The following is a 25,173-nucleotide window of genomic DNA, read 5'->3' on the forward strand; positions in this document are numbered from 1 at the left end:
TTCACAAGTTGGCTAACAGTTTGGTACAAGAGACCTCGCTTTGGGACTATCTCATGTCTTCCTTTACTTTCAACATGTCTTCCTCACTAAGCTTAATCATTTCAAGCTTTTGACTTTAAGTGACAGACCTGTGACTCTTCCTTCGACTTGAGCACTTAGGAGCCATCATAGGGTTATTAATTGACCTAATTCCCATACTGATGTGTCTCAGGGAATACGGAGGTCTGAGGAGAGAGAGACAGGGAAACAGCTGGTTGGTGGAACAGTCAGAACATGCGTATTTATTAAGTTCACCACCTTATAGAGGGGCGTTTTGTGGCACCCCAAAACAATTAGAACAGTAATGTCAAAGATCACTGATCGAGAGCACCATAAATATAATAATGAAAAATATGAAATACTGCTAGAATTACCAAAATGTGACGCACAGACACAAAATGAGCAAGCGCTGTTGGAAAAATTGTGCTGATAGACTTGCTCAGCAAAGTGTTGCCACAAACCTTTAAATTGTAAAAAAAAAAAAAAAAGAAAAAAAAGAAAAGAAAAAAAAGGCAATACCTGCGAAGTGCAATGAAGTGAAGCACAATAAAATGGGGTATATTCTGCAATATATGAAAGAACTGTTTCAACATCAAGTAGGATGATTGCTGTTCCTTCCTTTGCCTTGTTACAGAATAGTATTCCATCTCATCACCTGCATTTCTGCCTTTCAATCCTGCATCCTTAATGCTTCCCAAGGCCTTAGAGTAAAAAGATTTCCACTTCCTTTCAATGAAAAGAAATGTTTAAACACAACCCTTATTCTTCAGTATTCTAGGTCATTTGATAAAGTAAACAAAATTTTCCTTCTTTCTCATTTCATGAGGAACAAATGGTTTCTTTTGCCAGCATCCACTCTAAAACCTCAAATTATTGACTAGTTAAAATAGAAGATCTGAGAACCTCTAGATTAAGAGGATATAAAGTGCACATAGGCATAAATGCCTCTTTCATAAAAATGGAGGCTTATATGCCACCTGCTCTTTCATTTGAGTTATTGTATATTGTTTGTCCTCAAGAGAAAGCATGCTTCAATGGTGTAAATTATTTTCCATAAAATATGTCTCCGTATATGCCTGTAGAGACCTGGGTAGAAAATCAAGAGGATATGTAGAAAATTTTCAGAATGTAAATAATGTACCATTTCAAATAATCTTGTATTACCATACACTCGAAAGAACAGATTATTATACTTAAAAAAAAAAAAAAAAAAGCCTTTTCATGAGTTCGGTGACTGAGTTTCGTGTCCCGGTAGAATACTTGGGGAAGACTAACTGGACTAACTGAAGATTTCTGGAGCTGATCCCTGATCTGGTTTCAAACAGTAAGTAAACCAGCCTAAGTAAGCAGGCATTCCACATCAAGGAGACACCAACGGGACTGTGTGGTTTTGCTTTATGAATCCCAAGCAAATAACTCTTGTGTTCCGTGTAAGATGCCTGTCACTTGCAGTACGTGATAATCTTTCATCATTTAATAAATACATATTAAGCGTCTACAATTTGTCAGTCTGTGATGCTGCAGGGAAGACAACATCAACCTGGTTCCTCCGGGGCTTACACTAACGGGAGATACCGCCTGCGTATCCAAAAAAAAAGAAAATCCTCCACATAGTCTAAATTTGTAAACCCTGACTTGGGGAAACCGAAGGGCATGCACGCCCTTGGAGCCGCTGGAAGTCAAAATTTCGCCGGCGGCCGACGGCGACAAAGACAACCGGCCCGCACCGCGTCGCCGGGAGCGGCGCGCCGCTGTGACGCGTAGGCCTCGCCCCCTGCTCCCTTCCGAGCGCGCCCGCCCCCGCGAGCGAAGTGCGCAGACTCCTCGGCCCGGCTCCGGTTCTGTCGGGACGCCGCCGAGCCCGCGACGTCGCCTCCCGGTGAGTTTCTGAGGGGGCCGCCAGGCCTTGTCCTTCCGCAGTGGCCGCGCCGGCAGCAGGGCGCTGCAGCCGCAGTCCCGGCCGCGCTGTTTGGTAAACAGAAGCCGCAGCGTGCCCGGAGCGTGCAACCCCCCGCTCGGCCCGGCCAGCCCCGGGCGTGAACCGAGCTGACGGAGGATGGCAGCCTCCGGGGTGGAGAAGAGCAGCAAGAAGAAGACCGAGAAGAAACTTGCTGCTCGAGAAGAAGCTAAATTGTTGGCGGGCTTCATGGGCGTCATGAATAACATGCGGAAACAGGTACCGCCTTTGTGGGAGTGACGGGCGCCAGGGGGGAGGGGGTCCGGGACTCGCGCCCCTGGCTCCCTGGGCTGAAACCGCGCCCGGTGGATCGCGGCTGTCTTCCTCGGTCCTCGCGCTTCCTTCCATTTTCGCACGCCAGCCGAGCTGCTGTTTAGTAGAGGGTCGCGTTAAACCGTTCTCGAGAAGCGTCTCCTCGTCTGCGGATGCTGTGGCTCCCAAGTCGCACTCCTGGGGGACTCCCCGGGCTGGCATTCGGCGTCGCGTATCGGTTGTATAACAGCTCTGCCCTAGTTATCTCTTTGTGAGGCGAAGATCCCTCCATTGGCGAGCCGCTTTAAGGTGTCGTGAGATCTTGTGCGAAGAAGCCCATTGGCACAGCCCAACCTGAAGCCCCCAAAGAAGGGAAAAGCAGCAGTGCTGGCCTGAAATCAGCTACTCTTAGATAAGGATCCCCGCCCCTCCTCTGTGTTAGCCGGGTGGAGCTAGTTGAAGACAAATCCTCCTGTACGTGTTAATTTAGAGCAGAAACAGTCACGGATAAATACCGCGCAGTCTTTTAAGGCCCTTGTGCGCCTCTGTTATTAAGAGGAGCCCTTTGTTCTCTTTGATGTGTGGCGCATTAATGAAAGTCTTCACGTCGGCGAAAGGTGGGTTATGAAAAGAATGAATTTTAAGACGGAGAATGTAGACTAGAGAGGTTTTTTTGTTTTGTTTTTTTAATTCCGTAACATACCAAAAAGCATAGAAAAGTCACTTGGTTACTTTTTTATTCCGTAAGCTTTATTTCTAAAAAAATACGCATCTAAGGAGATGTGAGAATGTTTCTGTTTTGTAACTGTAGTCCTGTTTTTAAAGAAGACAAAAGCAGGATGTGAGTATGAATAATAGCAAAACCTCGTTTGCTTATCTAGTGATTCCGAGGAGAACAGGGAAAACAGTACAGGAATTTAAGATTTGTATGAAGATACTGGCTTCTGGTTTCTTTAAGCAAACTCTGACTGCCGGGATCTTGTCTTTGTTCATCAGCTCCTGGCATGGTGCATGAATGCAGTAGATACCTATCCGAATGCCTTTAAACCTTTCCTGGCTTTTGTGCTGAAGTAGCTGTGAACGTCTGAATTCAGTGTTATGTGTAACTTACTTTCATGTATCTATTTTCATGTATACATTCAAGTTCATTTCATGTAAACCTTTTTATATTTACAACACTGGTGACTTCATATTACTGGTGCATTTAACAAGTGTCTGCTTGTAAAGGGTGAACACTGTTCACCAGTGCTCAGATTCGTTTCCACCAACCCTCCCTCTCCCCCCAGATACATGGTTTTGTCTCTGACACCAGCATGGTGAAGCATTGCCTCATTCCTTATGTAGATAGGGTGCAGCTGGGTTGCAGCATCAGTTGTTTACTTGAAGAAGAGGGGATTTTCTGACGCTACGTTTAGCTCTTTGGGTTTAAAAATTGATGCGTATCCAGTTCTTAGACTTAGCTTTAGACTATATTAACATCTGTTTATTTAGGATAAGCTAGACATAAAGTTACCAAAAAATCAGGATTCTGTTACTGTTACTTAGTAGGAAGGGGAAAATAGATGCCGGGTGGAACAAACAGGGATCTCTTCCACATTGGTTAACTGACCTTAATCTGTTGGATTCTCTCCTTGTCAATGGCTTTACATATTATTCGGGTATTCTCCAGTAGAACTTTAACCAACTTCATGGAATCCTGCATCTTTTGCAAGATGTGCAGTTTCACTCTGCAGTTGATTTACATTGTATTTGTATTGTTCTGTTTAACATCATAACACAAGAGAGACTCACCAAGAATGACTGACAAGGGCAGTTGATGGGAATTGGCAGAAAGAGAAACTGGTCTGAGCCAGAGGAAGAATGTTTGAGTGAGAACCAATTTTATAAGTGTTCTTGTTCTTTAGTGAATATTATGTTGTGACTATTTTTGCTTCCCCATATGACCTCATTACTTTGGGGATCAGAATAATGAGTACGTGGATGAAAAGGACCCCTCTGTACACACCCAGAAACATTCTCACAGGAAGTTGAGAACACGGTGAAATTAGAATATCTGAATTCCAGTTCCTGCTCTACCATTAATTAGTTTTGTGATCTTAGAGAAATATGATTTAGGTCATTTCATCTCTCCGTAGCGTAGCAGCCAACTCTATACATAGTGGCGAATGGAGGTTCTTCAGAGCCGGCAGCCTCAGCTTCTCATGGAGCCTTTTCCTTCATCATCCTTGCAGTCATTTATAGCCTTTTGTTTTTAAAGTAAACTTTCTGATGAAGTATAGGATTCACTAAAAGGATACAGATCATAAACATGCAGCTCAATGAGCTATTACAAAATAAACATACTACCACCAACAAGAAATAGAACATGAAGAGTACACCAGAGGTCGCCCTTTACACTCTGCTCAATCACTACCCCCCCCAAAGGTTACCACTGTTTTAACCTCTATCACCATAGATTTGTTTTTTTCCTGTTTTAGAACTTATATAAATGGAATCATACAGTATATACTCCTGGGTCTTGGTTTCTGAAAGCTAACATTATTTTTGTGAAATTTATTATGTTGTTCTGTGTAGCTCTAGTATATCCTCATTGTATTTAGTATTCCATTATGTAAATATGCCACAATTTATCCATTCTATCATTATGGACATAGGAGTTATTTCTAGTTTAGCGCTATGAAGAATTGTACTACTTTGAACATTTTTGTGTATTTTATACTTGGCTTTAGATGTGCACATGTATGTATTTCCATTGGGAAATACCTAAGAGTGGAGTTGTGGAGTCACTGGTTATGCTACAGTCAGCTTTAACAGATACTGTCGTACAGTTTCCAAGGTTGTGCCAGTTTACAGCTCATGCCAGCCGTGTATTAGAGAGGTTTTTACTCTACATCCTTGTCAACACTTGGAATTGTCAGTCTTTATAACATTAGCCATTCTGGTGGCTATATAGCAGCATCTTATTTAATTAGGCTGAGCACCTTTTTATTTCCCAAACTTTTTGTTTAATTACCTGATACACTACAGAGGAGCTCTACAAAGTAAGGCTGGGTCATAATCACTACTGCTTATATCTAATTGCTTTTGCTCTTGTGTTAATGAAGTCTAGGAGACCCTTAACATTTGAGGGATATGTTTTGAGACCTTCCTGAGTACCACTACAGCTTACAGTTTCCTCATGTTAAGTGAATTAAAGCATGATTAGAATTTAAAAGCTTATGTTAAAGCCCTATTGAGAATTATGTGAGAGAACCAAAAAAGCTGATTTAAGGATTGGATGTTGAGCAGTCAGCTGGGCTTACTTACAAGCTAAAATTACTCAACTTCTGTACGTTCATCTTTTCAAGGTTGCAAATTACTACTAGTCATTAATCTTTAGGGTCCCTTGTGAATCATCTAAACCTTCTGCATTAAATCCTCAGTAATGGAAACACTTCTTGAGCATTTATTTTCTACCAGCCATTCTGCAATGTGTTTAACATGCTTTGTCTCATTTAATTCCACCAGCAACTCCCATTGACAACTCCCATCATCCAGACCTTCCTGTTTTTGACTCTTCGCTGTCTTCTCCTTTTGTCTGTCCCGCTTAGGAGATAATCATCTCTCTCTTCACTCCCTTTCCAATGCCCGAGGCTTTCTTGACCTTCCATCCTTTTTTCACATCCATCCGGTAAAAAGCATTGATGACTATTTACCTTTTTTGTGCAAGGTTTCCAAGCACAGCTGGAAAATATCCCATTACTGGGCAGTTCTTTGTCAGGTAAGACCTAATTTCAACTCAGCTGTCAATACTGGTGATCAGCCCTACTCTACATTAATTTTACCGTTTTCCTCTAAAACGAGTCCTCTCTATATATCTTCACTTTCAGTAGATCATTCCCCTTTTGATATCAAAAATAAACAGAAGACGTTATTTTGGAACTATCTCTTAAATTTCGACCACCAAATCTATACACCTGTATTGACAGTTTTTAATTTTGCTACAGTGAAGAAGCTGTCTCTTTTCCATCTAAAGCCAGTACTTTCACTTGGGCTTTGGCTTCCCTCAATATTAGCCTAGTCAGGAAAGTTATATTGTTGGTTATTCCATCACTATTGAGCATCTTTAACTTCTTCTCTACCAGAGTCCAGCATTTAGGCATGTTTTAACTTCTCTAGCTTTTAAACCAACCATCCAAACCAGTCCACCCATTCTTAGTCTCAACATTCCTCTATAAATAATACCTCTCTCCCCCCTTTAAAACCAGAGCGTGGGTAGATTCACACTGCCCCCCACCCCCTTTTTTTGGCTCACTGTTGACTTATTCCTCTAGCTCAGTTTGGCTTTCTGACTCATCTGTTTGGATGAATACTTACTGGGACCCACTGCATGCTAGGTATTTTGCTAGATTCTATAGTTGCAGTGTTGAGCAAAACCAGACAGTCCTTGCTTTCATGTGGTTTTAGTCTAGTAGGAGAATAAAACATTAGTCAAGCAGTCACACAAAAGAAATGTAAAATTGTAACAGTAGGTATTACTACAGAGAAGAACATGATACAGTGATGGGTATGATTGGATGATTTGACCATCAAATCAGGAAGATTTCCCCAAGGAACTGGTAAATGAACTGAGAGCTGAAATAAGATTACGTGTTAATTAGGCACCTTAAGGAAGAGCCTTTTAGGTAGATGGAAAAACAGATGCAGAGTCTTCTACCATAGAATGGCAAGTGCAAGAAGCTGATTAAAGGCCAGTGTGACTGGAGTACAGAACATCAGGGGGAGGATGGTGTAAGAAGAAACTGGAGAAATAGCTAGAGACCTGTCCATGCACAGTTTCCTAAGTCAAGTTAGGGGGATTTGCCTTTTTTCTAAAACCCCTTCAGATGTGGTGTGTGTGTGTGTGTGTGTATGTGAGAGAGAGAGAGAGAGAGAGAGAGAGAGAGAGGAGGGATCTGCAGGTATTTGTTTTTCGTTTGAAAAAGATGGTGCTTGATCTGTGGCAAATGAGAGTTCTCAGAGTGATTGTTGGCAAACTAAACAGGAAGTTCAGTAGCTCAAAGAGAGGGTCCCTTGAACTAAGGTGATAGCAGCAGTAGTGATGAAGAAAAGATGACATATTCAAGAAATTCAGGAGGTAAAATCCACAGGACTTGGTGATGATAACTTCCACATGTGGGTGTGATGACTAAATTAGATGACCAAATTAAGATAACTTAAAACAGGACCTGATAATAAGTTCTCAATAAATGTTGGCTATTTTTGTTGCTGTCATGATAGTGGTGATTGACTGGATGCTGAGGGATTCAATACAAGTTTTGGTTTTGACCTCTAGGGTTCTAGAATGCATAACTAGGTAGATGGTGACACTATTCACTAAGAGAGGAGGTACTGGAAAAGGATCAAGGCTTTGAGGAAGGGATTATAGTTTGTATTTTAGATATGTTCAGTTCACAGTGCCCGTGAGACATTAAGGTATATATGATGAATTGACAGATCTGGAGAGTTGTGGGTTAAAAGTGTAAATTTGTGGGGCATCTGGCTGGCTCAGTCATACCACATGCAGCTCTTGATCTCAGGGTTGTGAGTTCGAGCCCCATGTTGGGCGTAGAGTTTACTTAAAAAAAATTGGGGGGGGGGGTACCTGGGTGGCTTATATGGTTAAGCATCTGCCTTTGGCTCAGGTCATGATCTTCAGGTCCTGAGATCGAGCCCCACATTGGTCTCTCTTTGTCTCTCTCTCAAATGAATAAATAAAATCTTTTTTTAAAAAATTTATTTTAGGGGCACCTGGGTGGCTCAGTCTGTTAAGCATCTGACTCTGGATTTTGTCTCAGGTCACCATCTCAGGGTCATGAGATCAAGCCCCTTGTCGGGCTTGAGCTCAATGGGGAGTCTGCTTAGGATTATCTCTCTCCCTGTCCCTCTATCCCTCCTCCCACTCTCTCTCTCTCTCTAAAATAAATCTTAAAAAAAAAGAAAAGAAGAAAAGGGCACCTGGGTGGCTCAGTCAGTTAAGCATCTGCCATTGGCTCAGGTCATGATGCTGGGGTCCTGAGTTGGAGCCCCATGTCAGTCTCCCTGCTCAGTGGGGAGTCTGCTTCCCTCTGCCCCCCCCCCCCAACTTGTGTGCGCTTGTGCTCTCTCTCTCTCAAATAAAATCTTAAAAAAATATTTAAGTGTAAATTTGTGATTATCTGCAGACGGAAGATAACTTCTTTTTGAAACTGTGAAACGTCTAGGATAAGGGATAAGGAGTGAGCCTATAAGGAGGCCCTCCCTTTCCCTCCAAAAAAAGGCTAGAAGAGTAACAAGAAAGTGAGAATTTGCAGAATCTGAGAAGAAATTGTCTCAGAAGGAGCATGGCAAATTTTGAAGCCTTTGAGAAATCAGGGTATAGCAACACAGGAAAATTACTGAATGTAGTAAGTGCTTCTTTGATGGGGAGACAGATGGAAGTCAGATTGTCTTGAGTAAGATATGAGACAATTGAAACAGCTTTATTGGAGAAATTTGTCCCTGAAGGAAGTAGGGGAGTCAAATGAAGCTCGTTTGGTTTTATTTGTTTAAATTAGGTATAAGTGTGCTTAATAACTGGAAGAATTCATTTGATATGGAAAGAGCTCAGATGTCCACTGACAGATGAATGGATAAAGAAGATGTGATATATGTGCGTGTGTGTGTATACACACACGTGTGAGCACACACACACACATAATGATATGTGATATATATATAATGAAATATTACTCAACCATCAAAAAGAATGAAACCTTGCCATTTTCAATGACGTGGCTGGAACTAGAGAGTATTATGCTAAGCAAAATAAGTCCGAGAAAGACAAATACCGTATGATTTCACTTATATGTGGAATTTAAGAAACAAAACAGATGAGCATAGTGGAAGGGAAGGAAAAATAAGATGAAAACAGAGGGAAGCAAGCCATTAGCAATTCTTAACTATAGGAAACAAATTGAGGGTTGCTGGAGGGGAGGTGGGTAGTGGGAAAGGGGGTAATTGGTTGATGGTCATTAAGAAGGGCACTTGAAGTAATGAGCACTGGGTGTTGTATGCAACTGATGAATCACTAAATTTTAACTCTGAAACTGATAATACAGTATATGTTAATTCAATTGAATTTAAATTAAAACATTTTTAAAAAATAATTCATTTGAGGTGTAGAGCTTAAACGTATATGAGACAGAATGGATAATTGATAGATGATTCCTTAGATGAGATCTCAATTAAAGGTAATTAATCTCTCTTGGGAGGAGGACAGTTTCTCTTCCGTAAGAGTGGGAAGGAAAAGAGATCGGTAGATAGGTGTTTTTGGAATCAGGAGAATGAAGGAGTTTCTGTCCAGAGGCCTTTGTTCTCTTTGAAAAGTAGGAGATGAGATCATCCACTAAAATGAAGGAGGAAGATGAAGCTAGAGGTTGATAAAAGTAATTTTTGTGAAGAGTAGAATTGGTATAATGGCTAGTAGAATTTTTGAAGGTTTTTTGAGGTTAATTACTATGCATTTGTAATGAATATTTATTCTTAACCAGGCCTTCACAGCCCTGTCTGATGTGATCCCAAACTATTTCAGTCAGGTTTCATACTACTTTTCTTTTAGCTATTTCACTCCAGGCACCTGTCTTCCTTCAGAGCCTGAAATGTTGTACCAGTACCTGTTAACTCTCTTTCCCTCCTACTCATGCTTCAGTTCTTACTTTAATGCCACTTCCTTCCTGAATGCCCTACATTATGTCAAGGACCTCTATTATATATACTCCATTCCTTTCGTTCGTGCACTGATCATCTCTATAAAGGCAAGAAAGACTGCTTATTTTTAACGTATATCTTTGTTGCTAGGCTCTACGCTTCATAAGGGCAGGGACACTGTGTTATTCAGTGCTGTTTTGCCAACATCTACCACAGAGGTGCACAAATACTTGTTAAGTAAATAGTTGATGTCATAGGTATGGTTGATAACACCTGGAGGTTGCGGGCAGAGTAAGAAGAAAAGTGGACAGAGGATGAAACTCTGAGGGAGCACCAATATTTTAAAGGATAGGAAGAAAAGTTTCTTAGGAGATTAAGGTATGGAAGGAAGAAAGACAGCAGGGAATAATATCATTGAAACCAAGATACAAGTTACAAAGAAGAGCTAGTCAGGAGTATCAAATGTAGTAGGGAGGCGAAAAAAGTCAATGTGTCCCCTGGATTTGAAAATTGGTGGTTTTAGCAAGTTAAGTTTTATTGGAGTGGTGGGGGAAGGGGCAGATTTTAGAGAATAAAGGAGGGACAGAGTTGTGAGTACATGGAGAGGGACCTGCCTTCTCTATGGCCCAGGCTTTTCAGGATGAGATTAATGTTCTTTAAAGTCCAGTAGTATATACCCAAAGAAGACAAAAATACTAATTCAGAAGGATACATGCACCCCAACATTTATAGCATCATTATCTACAGTAACCAAACTACGGAAACAGCCCAAGTGCCCAGCGACTGATGAATGGATAAAGAAGATGTTGTGTACTCACACATATGCGCATGTGCGCATGTACACACACACACACACAAATGGAATATAACCCAGCCATAAAAAAGAGTAAAACCTTGTCATTTGCAACAACGTGGGTGGAGCTAGAGAGTATAATGCTAAGTGAAATAAGTAAATTAGAGAAAGACAAGTACCATGTGATTTCACTCATTCATTGAATTTAAGAAACAAAATAAGTGAGCAGAGGGGAAAAAGAGAGAGAGGCAAACCAAGAAACAGACTCTTTTTTTAAAGATTTTATTTATTTATTCGACAGCGATAGAGACAGCCAGCGAGAGAGGGAACACAAGCAGGGGGAGTGGGAGAGGAAGAAGCAGGCTCATAGCGGAGAAGCCTGATGTGGGGCTCGATCCCACAACGCCGGGATCACGCCCTGAGCTGAAGGCAGACGCTGTGCCACCCAGGCGCCCCCAAGAAACAGACTCTTAATTATAGAGAACAGACTGATGGTTACCAGAAGCGAGGTGGGAGGAAATGGGTTAAATAAGTGATGGGGATTAAGGAGGGCACTTGTGATGAGCACCAGGTGATGTATGGAAGTGTTGAGTATTGTACATTAAACTGATATTACACAGTATGTTAACTAACTGGAATTTAAATAGAAACTATATATCTCCACATTTAAAAAAATAAAATCCAGTAGTATAAAATGCTACTACCATCATGATACTTACCCCATGTGTGTTGAATGAATGACTACAGAAGTGTATCTTAAGGGAGACATGACTGTATTAAAATTCCCTTCTGAAGAGAAGAAAGACCGTCAAGATTTAGGAGATACAAGAACCATGCCAACATCTAGCCTTTGTCTGGAACAGCGCCTTCATTGGACTTCAGGTCTGACTACCACTAATCTGTTTCTCTTCCAGAGTTTCAAATCCTGGATAGACAGGATGCGATAGACCTAGCTTGGGTTGAGTGTTAACCCTTTGAATCAACTATCTATGCGAAGGAGAACAAGGTCATGTAGCACAAACATAATCTTGAAAGGCTCATTTTATGTACTGAGGCCATTTCCTGAGAGGGGAGAATTGTAAGTCAGGTAGTAGCTCCAGTGAACATTTACTACAAAGATTCATATCATTGAAATAGCCGGCATATTAAATAATTTAGTATGTAATAATACAGCATATAATTTAGTTATATTCTGTTAAACTGTCAAAAATGTGGTTGATTAATATTTAAGAGAGACATTCTTAAGAATATGCCATCAGTGCTAAATATCGTAAATTCTGTACTTAATATCAGGTTAGCCTACTGGAAAATGGTGTGCCAGGATTAAAATGAGTTCTTTTTTAGACCTTCTTTTTGAATTGCACTTAATTTGAATCACAATTTAATATTACACTATAAGCTTTTATCATGAAAAATTATGCTAAGGTGGCTTTGTGGGGCACCTGGGTGGCTCAATCAGTTAAGCGTCTGCCTGCGGCTCAGGTCATGATCCCAGGTTCCTGGGGGATTGAGCCCCCTATCAGGCTCCCTGCTCAGCGGGAAGCCTGCTTCTCGCTCTCCCTCTCCCTCTCCCACTCCCCCTGCTTGTGCGTGCTCTCTCTCTGTCAAATAAATAAATTAAATCTTTTTAAAAAGTGGCTTTGTATCTTCTATAAAACTCCTTTTAGTAGTGTTGCCTTAGTCACTCATTGCTGTGTGAAACAGTACCCTATAGTGAAAATAACATGGATTTTGGAATCAAACAGATCTGGGTTTGAATTCTAGCTCTGTCTTCTTACTAACTGTATGACATTGAGCAAGTCACAACTTTAGCCTTTTATGTTTGTATCTGCACAACAATGATTATAATATTATATTGACCGACCCTACTGATGTTGGGGATAGTGAGACAGAGAATGTGAAAACTCTTTTTTTAAAAAAATATATATATATTTTATTTATTTATTTGAGAGAAAGCACAAGAGTGGGGTGGGGGACAGAGGGAGAAACAACAGACTTCCCGCTGGACAGCAAGTCCAGTGCTCGATCCCAGGACTCTGGGATCATGACCTGAGCTGAAGGCAGATGCTTAACCAACTGAGCCACCCAGGCGCCCCTGAAAACTCATGATAAATTATTCAGTGTTGTCAAATATTGTTGGTATTGCTATTATCACAGTGAATCTCCTGGAATTCTTGGTTGCCACCAACCAAAATATGTTCTCTCTGAAGTCAGAATAATTTATTGCAAGAATATCAGGAACTTAGATATTGACCACAGGCTGGAAGATGAACAGGCATGGCAAATAAGCAAAACCCCTGGTATTCTCTCATTCCTAGGCTTCAGAGACTTTGGAGTCAATTATGGTGCAGGAACAGTCTTGACTACTTGCTGCTGCTGCCGTCGCTGCTGCCACTGCCATAAAGACAGTTTTCCCTCCATCTTCTATTTGCTCAAAATTTAAAATCCTGAAAGTAGGTGTATAATTGTCTGGCCTTGTATTGTTTGCCAGATTTTGGCTCTGCTGAGTGAACAGAAGAAATAACTGACTTTTAGCTTCCATAGTGAGAGGCAGGCTCTGGGAATTGCCCTCTCACCAACCTAGTTCATAATGAGGAATTTTTCCAGAAATGGGAGCTTGGGGTTCTACTAGGCAGGAAATTGGATACTAGATTGCCAGAATCCACAAAAAAAGTCATCACATTTTTTCACTTATCATGTCTAACTTCAAATTCAAGATTACTTGGTGATATCCATTCCTTCTATAGTCATTTCAAGATTCTAAGGTCTAAGTCTTAATAGATTCTTTATATGATTGTGGAGGGAAAAGTTTCATAGTTAAAACTTATACAAATAAAAGAGCAAGAACGAAAATAAAAATAGAAGCCACATTCATTGTTTATTATTTATTTGTTAATATTACTCATTGTATTCATGATTTCTCCCTTCACTGCCTATTCCTATTCTTTGTCTTTAGCCAACTCCTTAAGGTTCTTTATCTGATGGGGTGACCTAATCCTTCATTCCTAGGTGTCTTGAACCTTTGGTCTTGCCTGTATAGGGTCACTTTAGTCTTTTGTTAACACTGATTACTAGATTTAGCAGTAGAGGCAATGGGCCTGGGATTTGATTTTATGGTATTTATAAGCTGATTAGTTAGCCTGTTGCTGTTTAATGGATGCTGGCGAAGACATGAGACTCCTGGGTTAGAGACAGCAGACTTGATTACTCACAGCACAGCATCATGAGCATCCACATGTATGTGTCAGTTCCACTTGCCCCACAAGTTCTATGAGGGTGACCTGCTGGGGCCCAGATGGATGTTATGCACAACAGTGGGTTTGTGTTGTAGCTACGGAATGAACACTGAGCTTAAGGAATCTGCCATTTTGTAGCAAACAGTAAGCAGCCTACTCCTTATTCTTATGGGGAAGACTATTTCATCCCTTATAGTTGCTTGCTGCCAACATAACCCTGAGAAGTGGTGGCCCAGGTAAAAAGTGTCAGGGCCTTGCCTTCTTGGCATGTCTAGGAAGATATGTAGGAATTCAGAGAACCATAGAGGACTCTTCTCTCCCAACAAGAAGAAGGTACCCAAGGGGGATCCCCTGAGCTCCAGCTATCTTCTGTCCCATAGAGAACAGAAACCTTTTTTTTCCCCCTTCATGGCCAAGTTCAGGCACCTAACCAAATATAATAACTTTTGTTCTTTTTACCCAGTGCCAGGAGGATGCCAAAATGCCCGGGTTGTATTCTTAACTTCTAATTCTGTAAAGACGTTATTCTGTCACTTGGTTGAAGCATTCTTCTTTTGGGTTCTCATATCTTTAAACTAGCAGAATCCACCTCCAGAAAGACTAATTGCTGAGATCAGAAGCAAAATATTTGTGAGTGAATCATTAAGCATAATAGAGGAGCTTCTTCCATCCCTTGGTTGCCAGGCTAAGTCTGACTTTATAGAAACCATTTTGTCTCTGTAAATTTTTTTTTAAATGTTTATTTTTTTTAAACTTTTTTTTTAAAGATTTTTATTTCATTAGAGAGAGAGAGAGAGAGACAGCACAAGCAGGGGGAGAGGCAGAGGGAGAAGGAAAAGCAGCCTCTCCACTGAGCAAAGAGCCTGATGTGGGACTCGATCCCAGGACCTGGAGATCATGATCTGAGGCAAACCATCTGCCCCCTTTCTCTGTAAATTATGTGAAATCACATCATTTGAAAATGGATTCTGCTGCTTAAAAAGTTTGAAAACCACTGTTATAAGGCTTTTCCCTGAAAGGAGAAGGAGAATGAACACACACACAATGTCTGTCTGTCTGTCTGTGTGTGGTGTGGGGACCAGCAGGCAAAGGGACTGGGGCTGGGAAAACCTGTCTGACCTTCACCTCACCCAAAGGAAAGGAAATGAGGTGTATTGAGCTCATATCTCTCTCTCTCCTACAAGTTTTGCCCAATGAGAAAGAAGTTGTAACCTAATTAAGCTAGAAGTTAACACATTGCTGTTTTATTAATGGTGTGATTATTCTTTTGAGATTCACATCTCCATCTGCTAAGGAGAATAGGTAAGGTATGTCATATGGTGGACTCTGTAAGCCGGATTTGGGCCCAGCCATCTTTTATTCCCCACTACAGGACATATGAATATGCAAATTCCAAAATTTAGATTATTGGGGTATACAGGTGTGAGTAGATAGGAATTACCAAGTATGCACCCATCTATCAATAGTGTGGGTTTCTTATATATTTTTTTAAAAGATTTTATTTAGAGAGTGTGCGTGCATGCACTTGAGCCAGGGGAAGGGCCTGAGGGAGAAGCAGGCTCCCCCCTGAGCAGGGAGCCCAATGCGGGGCTCCCAGGACCCCGGGATCATGACCTGATATGAAGGCAGACACTTTACCCAATTAACCAACTGAGCCACTCAGGCGCCCCAGTAGTATGTTTTATTATGTCTTGCTTGGCTATTACTCTTTATGTAAACTCCCTGATGAGAATTTCAGAGGGCTGAATAGTAGCATTCAGGCACCAAAGCCCCATCCCAACTCCCAACAGAAGGTAACTGGACCAAATAAATAAATAAGAATTTATTTCCAAGTTTGTTTTTTTAAGGTTTTTTGTTTGGTTTTTGTTGCTGTTGTTGTTTTACCTGCACAGGGAGCATTTTGTTCTATCCTCTATCAATAACTGTTCTGTGCATCCTCTGTAGACCACTTAGAAAGGTTATTTAAATTTTTTACTCCAGAAAGCTTTTAAATAGGTAATCTGTTAACCCCAGACTGGAAATTCACTTCTATTTCCCATCTCAAATTTTTCTCAGCCAAGATTTCATTCCTAGCTCTCCAGATTATCTGCTGTGAACAACCAAATGACAGGTTAAAACACTCCATCTAATTCCATACTAGCAACATAAAATCCCCCAAATTTGACTCTTATGAACCCACTCATTATTAAATTCCCACATCTGTGATCTCCCTTTAAGTTAAAATTAAAGGCCGTTCCAAATATGCGCTCTCCTTGGTTTCTTACACTGCTCAGTCTCAGCCAGAAGGCATTCGCTTAAGTGTTTGGGTAGATTCTGGGAAGCTTTCTTCAGCAGCTGCAGCCTCGGCTATCTTCCATTGGAATATATGAAGTTAGTTTAGCACCTCGAAAGGTGAATTTCTCCAACTTCAAGGTAGTTGGTGCCACGTGTTTTCAGAATGTTGAAGGGTTCCTAGGACTCTTAAGATTAGCACAGCATCATCTCCACCCCCACAAACCTGAAAAGATATAAGCATATCTCCCATCTGTACTATAAATAGTGCAGATGTTGACATTTACTATAAAGTCCTAACCCACATTGTTGTTCCCAGACTAAAACAACAGAAACTTCGATTTCTAGGGAACAGAGAATCATCAAAGAAAACATAAGGATGTCTGGGCTTTTTGCTTGCACAGGTTGCCAGTCTGTGTTGGCTGGCTGTAATTTGCAGACTCTAAACTCGGGTGAGAGGAGTCACTTATCAAGAAGCTAATAGGACACTTACCATATAGGGAAGGAGTTTCATCTGTGCGTAATAATGCTTCACTGACATAGGATACCTTGTTCTTGGAAAAATTTGCCAAGGGGATTTACCCCACTGCCGGGTCTTCTAGAGTCCCCCTTTTTCCCTGTTGTCTGTCCTGCACATTTAAATCTTAATTTTTATTTCTTTTTTGAACCTTATGTTCTTGGCAACCCAGTGCTGAAATAGTTGAGTTCTGTGTAAGGACAAAGTATTTTCTTTTGAGAGAAGGATGATCCACATTTGTAGCAGGCAGTCGTGCATAGCAGTTTGTGGCCTTGCATTCTCTACAGTTCTGATCCAGCTTGTTCTGTACCCCTGTGTCCATGTTGTGATCCTATCCTGCTGTGAAATTCCTTGTATCTACTACTAATCCTATCTCTTAGAGGGGTCTTTTTTCCCTTTCGATTTATCTCAGCTGGAGAATGACCTTTGACTGATTCCTCTAAAGCCTGTGGTCCCCATAGGGACCAACATGGCCTTTACAGTGTGTTCCTCAAAACCTTGCCTTTCCCCATTATTTGAGTCTTCCAGGCTTTGGAAACTCAGTGGTAGCAGATACTCCTTTTTCTCACCTGTATGTGTCAGAATGGGCTGTGTCTCTGTTGTCTGTCTGTTCCTTTTAGGCATCCCCAGCTGAGTTGTTATCCTGTTCAAGTTGAATCCTTTCCTTTCTACATAATATAGAACTAGCATTGTTTAGATCAGAATACCTTCCTTACTTTTCCTTTCCTTTTGATTTTGGGCCCAAATGTTTGTTTTGCTGCTTCTTCCTCTAGTGCCTTTCTTATAGACACTGTAACAGTGGAAATCAAGAGTCCATGTGTTCAGGATTGATTCAGCTGCTGCCAATCTTCACCACCCTCAGTTAAAGTAATTCCAGTTATGGACAGGTTCAGCATCTAACTTAGGCTTAGATTATATCTGGGTTATTTGGCTTCCCTTTAATGTGACCTAGTACTCTCCCTTAGCGTCTTATTTCCACAGACTTCCCAGATGTGTTCCACTATAGTATGTAGCATTCCTGTCTTCCCACCCATATCACCTTGCAAATTACATAATGGATGAACTACTTTAATGCTGATCTTCCTTTTCTAAACTTTACATATCTGAATTTAATGTAATCACCTGTTACAATTGTCTCAATCTAATTATGTGTTTGATTTCTTACCTTTAGCTTTAAGAGAGCTCTTAACAAAAATTTCTTCCATCCAGGCTTTTTCTGAGAACTGTTTTAGTCTGCTGAATTTTACTTTTCTTCCTCTGTATATCTCTTTGGCTTATATCACCTTACTTGGATAAGTAACAGCAAAAATAACTTTTTTTTCCCTAGTCTCATCTTTTAAAGAGCAGTTATATCAGACTGTATCTCCTTTGCCTTTTAAAGCTGTTTATCTAACTCGTTATGTTTCCCTTAAGGAAGAAATACGCTTTTTCCTCTATTAATCTGGGTGTCTAACTTTGCTTTTCTTTCACTTTCCCACTTGCCTTATTGTGATTATGTGTGTTTAAATCCAGTACTATTTTTCTTGCTTTTCTGAGCAAATAAGATTCCTAAGGCCTTTTTAATTTTTCTCTTAGCTTTTGAGTTTATTATGGCTTTGTTGAGGCTTTTCTAGTATCTCAATCCAAGATGATTTACCCCCATATAATAAGGGCTCCATTTCCCTTTATCTTTTCAGTGATTTAAATCCACCACCCAACTATAGTTGAATCTACAGTCTACTCAGGGATTTATACCCAGGGCCAACTTGAAATCACGCTGGGCGGGACTGATTGCAGAACCTTGTTGACAAGCTACATAAATCCAAAGGTTAGTCATTCCTTAGTCCTCTTCTTGGGATACAATAAAGGATAGAATTTGGGAATAGAATTAACTGATTGCATGCCTCCTAGTAATGCCAGCACATATTGTTAAAAGTTAGAACCTCATACAATGCTGTGGAGCTTACATGGAGCCTACTGCCTTTTGCAGTCTTACCTGGCAAACATGTAAAGAGAGCAGAAGGTCCTTCTACCAACAGCTGCCTGAAATGCTTGCCCAGTCTTTCCTAACCAAAGGACTGTTATTGCAGAAGTCCCCAATATTTGCGGGCACTAAAACATCACCTAAGTTTCTCTCTGTCTATAGTGCATTGAATGTCTCTGCATATGGATTTCAGCAGCCCTTTTCCACTGTTGGTTCCAAACATTTGAGATGAGTTATGTTCCACTTTGGGGCAGACTTACAGAAGAAAATGAACCAGAAGGCCTGGCAGTGTGTGGTCAGTGACCTCTACTTTATTCTTGCTCATCCTGTGGAACCTCTTCCACAAGTGACAGTGGAGAAAAGGACCAAACCTTCCTTCGCGGTACTTAACTTGCCCCAGAGAAGAGACACTACATTATGAGAGAGAAATCTAATGTTTTCCCTCAGTGGGTAATAGTTACACTAATACCGCTTTTTCAATTATCCATTCTCTCATCACATTTTTTAAATTAATAGACTTTGCTTTTTAGAGTAGTTTTAGGTTTACCAAAAAATTGAGCAGAAAGTACAGAGTTTCCATTTTCCCTCTCCCCCTCCCAGTTTCTCCTGTTAACATCTTGCTAACACAAGTATGATACATTTGTTGAAGTTGATGAGCCAATATTGTTAACATTATTATTAACCCTGGTTTACATTAGGGTTTATTCTCTGTGTTGTACATTCTGTGGATGTTGACAGATGTATACTCCATATGTATCCTGTTACAGTACCATAGGAGATAGTTTCACTGCCCTAAACATTGCCAGTGCTCCACCTTCTTACCACATTTTTGAAATAGTATCTTTATCACATATTAAATTCCTACTTAACGTAGATCCCTCACATTTCTTAGGTTTATTTCTAAACATTGAATTATTTTGTTGTTGCTATGCCGGGTTGTTTGCTGTCTTTTTTTTCCCCTCCTCATTTGTGTTTCTTTATGGCTTACTGCTCACATACAGGTTAGCTAGTTGCTTTTTCATATTTATCTTGTTTCTGTTTAGCCATCTTTTTATTTAGTTCTATAAGTGTTAAGTTTATTTATCTTTATTTTCTTACTGATTTTGTTACCTAAAAACCCAAGTTCAGCTGCTCATTGCTCAAAAAGCCAATACTTAAGAGACGAATTTTGATTGGAAAGGAATATGAGCTTTATTCAGGAGGCCGGCCACCTGGGGAGAAGGCAGACTTTTGTCTTAAAAACCAACTCTGTGGTTTTTGCCTGGCCCAAAGATTTTTAAAGGAACTTTAGGTCAGTTAATCAGTAAAAGGGGAGCACAGTGGTCTATAACACTTCTTGATTCTGTGCAGACTCAGTGGTACCAGCTACGGACACAGCAGTGCTTGAAAGTTGTGTATTGGTACCCTGGAGTGGGGGTTGGGGGGAGAGGTTATGCAAGAGGGTTTGGTTCCCATACAAAGAAAGGTTTAGTTAATCAGGAGGGCTAAAGGTGCTTGCTAAACTTAAAGACTGGTAAGTTGGCCAGAGGGGCCAAGGCAGAGGCAATTTTCAATTTGGCTAAAATTGCCAGAACGATATTTGAATAATAGTAGTGACAGCATATGTGTCTCTGTTTCAAACTTAAATGAGAATGCTTCTTTTGTGTCACCATTAAACGTGATGTTTGCTTTTGAGTCGAATCACCTTCAGCATACAGATACATCATTTTCTTTATTAAAGAGTTTAAAAGGAAATGAATTTTTAATTTTGCCATCTATTGAAGTTTTTCTCTGTGAAGTTTTTCTCTTTTAACCTGTGAATATGCTGAATTATATTAAAGAATTATTGTTCTTGAACCCTCCTTGCATTCCTAGAACAGTATTTGATGAATAGCCCTACTGAATTCACTTTGCAAATATTTGACAGAGCTATTAGTAAGTCCCTAAAAGAAGGAAAAAGTGCAAAGAAAATGTGACTAAAATACCACCTGGTAGTTAAAAAAGAAGACAGCAAGGAAACGTAATAAATTGTATAAAAGAAGATGGCCTATGTAAGATGAAACATTAGTTATCAGTAATAAATATGAAGGATCTAAATCCAACTCAAAGTAATTTTAGATGGTGAGAATTTCAGGTTAAGTCATATAAATCTGTGCAATGTATAAGAGACTAAAAATTCAAAAGATGAAAATAATAAATATAAAGATATAACAAATATGGGAGGATATAAACAGAAATTGCCAGGGTTTTGATTTTGGTTTTCTTGTTTTATCCAGTGAACATATATTGAACATGTATTGTTCAGAAGGTAGTTTTGTTTAAGTTTCTCTTCAATTCATTTAGGACCTTTCATATTCTCCAGTGTAACCCAGATCTCTGTCTCTTCCCATTTTCTATCTGTGGATACACTCTTCCCGAGCGGAACCCCTCTCTTTAAGTCAGTCCCATCTCTTGTTGAAACCTGTTAGTCTGCTGTAGTACAGTCAGCTGTACCATTCGGATACAAAAGGTTCCTCCCCTTCCTTCCATAATGTTAATATCCAGCTGGAGATTATTCTTAGAGAAGATTAAATTGCTGTGTAGAGATCTCTCTGATTTCTTTAACTTCCTAAAGTGCCTATAAAAATTCATGCCACTAAAACTCCCTATTGCTGAGTATATATTTTGGAAAGGTTTTTCGATGTATTTCAGTATAATTGTACATCTTCTGGAACTTCTGTCAGCAGCCATAGACCCCTCCCTTACCTGACTTGCTTGTTCTTCTGTTTGAATTATTTTTCTCCCTCTTTTCCTTCTTTTTTTTCCACCTTTCTTTTTTTTCTTCTTTCTCTTGAGCAACTAGGTCAGCTTGTTTTGGTGGTAACCAAATAGTTGACCTGGTTTTGCTACCTGGTATTTTTGATATGGTACGTGGCAAAATTATCTAAGAACTACGCCTACTCTGAACCTCCCCCACAAAATCAAAGGAAATAAAAATTTAAAAATTCAAGACACTATTGGGATTAACAATGGCTTTTACTATAAGTAATCTGCATGTAATATCTAAGCAGTAGTCCATAGGCCTTATTAAAAAAAATCTTCACAGAGCTAGCTGTAAAAGTGAAATTTTGTTCATCTTTTAGCCCACTATAAAATAAAAACAAAGCCCATTTCCTTTCTTATACTGAGCATTACCATCTCATTTGGATTTTTATTCGTGAAGTAATAAAGTAGAATATAGTGACTTTCCTATTAGAATTTGTATTAATAGTTTTATTTTTTTTAAAGATTTTATTTATCTGAGAGAGCAAGAGCATGGGGGGGGGGGAGACGGAGAGGGAGAAGCTCAGCAGGGAGCCTGATGCAGGGCTCCATCCCAGGACCCCAGGATCATGACCTGAGCTGAAGGCAGACACTTAATGGACTGAGCCACCCAGGTGCCCTGTATTAATAGTTTTAGTAAATACTTAAAATCTACAAAATGCCATATCCTCTGAGCTACTAAGCCAATATTTAGATTTGTAATAGATTTTTTTTTACTTTGAAAATATTGTTTACCTCATATTCCCAGTACTGAGAGTGCCTACCATATCACAAGCTCCAAATTTTCTCTGAGATTAACTTGTGCATTATATCTTTAACTTCATTAAGAAATAGAAATTTTGTTTGACAAAAAAGATATTCTTTCTCCCTGAAATTCATCCTTAAGTTCCAGTAAACTTTAGATTTTTTCATTAACATTTCATTTCTTCAGCATTGTAAGTAATTTAATCTAACTCTGCCTTCTTTCAGCAAACTAGAGTGACACCATTTTGGCCCTGGTCAGAACTCACAGTTTAAAAGTGATTGCTGTCCAGCTCCTATCAGACATACATTTGAGAGAAGTGTTACTGAGGAAAGAGCGCTAAATGGTCATTCAGTTTGTCCACTCTGTATTCTGAATTGTTTTTGTTTCAAGTTAAATCTGTGTAGGCTACTCTCTTGGGAAATACAGTGTGCACTTTGGATCTTATCAAGAATAAATAATTTTTTAAAAAGCCAGATCGCTGTCTTTGAAAAACCATCAAGGACATTGCTCTTATGTCATTTAATGTCCACATAAAATCTCACCATGAGAAATACCTTAGAATTTGTGTCAGAAAAAAAATTGATTTCCCTAAAGGATTACTATGCTCCTTTTCTGATGATAAAGATTTTTTCTTTTGTCCCCTGTTTTTACTGCTGGGAAGCTCAGTGCCACATTTTGATACAGTAAATCATGATAGCAACTCTGTAAGTCCTTTCTAAATGTGTCTTATGAATAAATTTGGTGCTGCACAAAGACTGGATTTGAATAGAAAATAGAGATAAAGCATTTGTCAAGCACCAGTTTTGTATGTTTGCTAAGCCAGGCCCAATGAGCCCCTTTTAATTTCATTTATTTCTCTCTTGACTAGAAAACATTGTGTGATGTGATCCTTATGGTCCAGGAAAGAAAGATACCTGCTCATCGAGTTGTCCTTGCAGCAGCCAGTCATTTTTTTAACTTAATGTTCACAAGTAAGTATCTTAAAGTAGAACATAATATTTTTTCCATGAGGATGAGGTGGAGTCTAAATGAAAATATCTTCCTACTTTTAAAGCACTTAAGAAGTTAAGGCCATAAAACAATGAAGAGATTGAAAAGTGGTTATGATGAGGATTGAGCAAAAGAAAAATGTCCTTTCATTACCCCTACAGGCCCAAGGCTTTTGTGGGTGAAGATACAGTTTCTACTTGAATGTCCAGTTTTCTTCTTAACCTTAGGTGGAAAGGCAAAGATGAAAATAAATGTTAGGATGATTTATTTAGTCAATTAAACTAAATAAAAATGAAATATGAAATATAGCATATCAGAAGAAAGAACTGTAGATTTAGATTTGAGACCTGGGTCCAAGTCCTGGTTCCTCTGCTTAGTACTGTTTTATGAACTTGATCAGGTTATGTAATATATCTGCCTCAAGTTTTCTCTTTGGTGCTCTGGCTACCTGTGAAGTTTTTAGTAAAGAATGAGAGCTTTGCTAGCTATAGATTACTATACATATAATTGTCATTGTTCTTGTAGATTTTTGCCAGCTACATCCGATGTAGTTTTGCTCATAGCAATTTAGAAGAGAGCTACTAAATTATTTTAGGACTTGAGGAAATACTAAATCTAGTTTTATATGTATGTTTACTTGGCCTTTTTTTTTTTTTAAGAAACACACTAATTCACTAATTTCTTGGCTTATTTTAATTTAAGGCACATCTCAAGTGTGGAGAATTAATTTGCATTTATTATAGGAATGTTTGGCTTTCTGGGTGTTTTTTTTCCAAAGGGATTTCTGTCCTATTATTCTTTTCCATATTTAACATGGCCTGGAATGATCTGGTCCTCAGTTAAACTGGTGATAGTACTCATACCATTTATATTTCTTCTCTTCATTTTAGCTAACATGCTTGAATCAAAATCCTTTGAAGTTGAACTCAAAGATGCTGAACCTGACATTATCGAACAACTTGTGGAATTTGCTTATACTGCTAGGTAAGTTACGAAGGATTGTTTCTGTTGTAGAGCAGTAAGGTTGGGATCTACGATGGCAGAGGATTGTGCTGACAAATTGATGTGCTCCAAATTCTTCAACATGAAAAACTGCAAGGAAGGGGAAGTTTGAGGAACCTACGCCATACTGATGCAAGGACTGAAAAGTTTAATTTTCTGTTTAATTTCAGGGGCTAGTAGGATACATTTTACAATAGCATTATTTAAATAATAAAAAATTGTAGGAAATTAATATTCACTTCAACTTCTTTGCAGAATTTCTGTGAATAGCAACAACGTTCAGTCTTTGTTAGATGCAGCAAACCAGTACCAGATTGAACCTGTGAAGAAAATGTGTGTTGATTTTTTGAAAGAACAAGTTGATGCCTCAAATTGTCTTGGTAAGAAATCAGATTCCTACGTAAAATAAAAACAACTTTAATGTGTATTTTAATTTTTAAAAGTGTGGCTGTAAGTATCCTCATTTAATTTTAAAGACATTGTCCACTAGAAAATACACTTAAAATATGTTTTAAGAGATGCTTAAGGAGGTGCCTATTAACCTGGGCAGCAAGAAGCCCATTAAATACTGTATTAACATTTTCTAAAATATAAAATAGCTTTAATAATGAGTTTTTGTGTATCTAGAATAAAAGTAAGGATTGCATCTGGTGGTGGTGTGATATGATATAAATATGAATTTGACTTTTGTTGACGTACTTAAGATTGCTGCAGTCTGTCTTGAATGAGAAAACTGAGGTTGTATATATTGCCTGAGGTCTTATAGTTAGTACGTGGAGATGCTGAGGTTGGAATTCAAATAATCTTGTTTTTAACTACTATACCATGTTGCCTCTCCACATTGTCAGATATGCTAACTATTGCATACTAGAAGACTTAAAAATCCTAGACTATAAATTAAGATACTAATTAAGGGACTGCTATAGGGGATGCCTGGGTGG

The 25,173-nt window shown here is 39.4% G+C and overlaps 1 protein-coding gene across 5 annotated transcripts in view; it reads left to right on the forward strand.

Annotated features, from left to right (window-relative positions):
* The first annotated feature begins 1,825 nt into the window (after positions 1–1,825).
* Positions 1,826–25,173, forward strand: part of KLHL7 (kelch like family member 7) — a 59,285-nt gene continuing 35,937 nt past the window's right edge. The window contains exons 1-5 of one of the 5 annotated variants that reach the window (XM_026507521.4): positions 1,839–1,918; positions 18,428–18,558; positions 23,109–23,211; positions 24,121–24,214; positions 24,488–24,612. In XM_026507521.4, coding sequence (XP_026363306.2) covers positions 23,133–23,211; positions 24,121–24,214; positions 24,488–24,612 — 298 coding nt within the window. In that variant the 5' untranslated portion in view covers positions 1,839–1,918; positions 18,428–18,558; positions 23,109–23,132. Of the gene's footprint in view, positions 2,216–2,275; positions 2,866–18,427; positions 18,559–23,108; positions 23,212–24,120; positions 24,215–24,487; positions 24,613–25,173 lie in introns of those variants that run through there. The other 4 variants (XM_026507520.4, XM_044387085.3, XM_026507515.4 and 1 more) reach the window with 4 other exon arrangements.

Source organism: Ursus arctos, unplaced genomic scaffold (genome assembly GCF_023065955.2).
Source record: "Ursus arctos isolate Adak ecotype North America unplaced genomic scaffold, UrsArc2.0 scaffold_3, whole genome shotgun sequence".
In the NCBI taxonomy this organism is placed as follows: Eukaryota; Metazoa; Chordata; class Mammalia; order Carnivora; family Ursidae; genus Ursus; species Ursus arctos.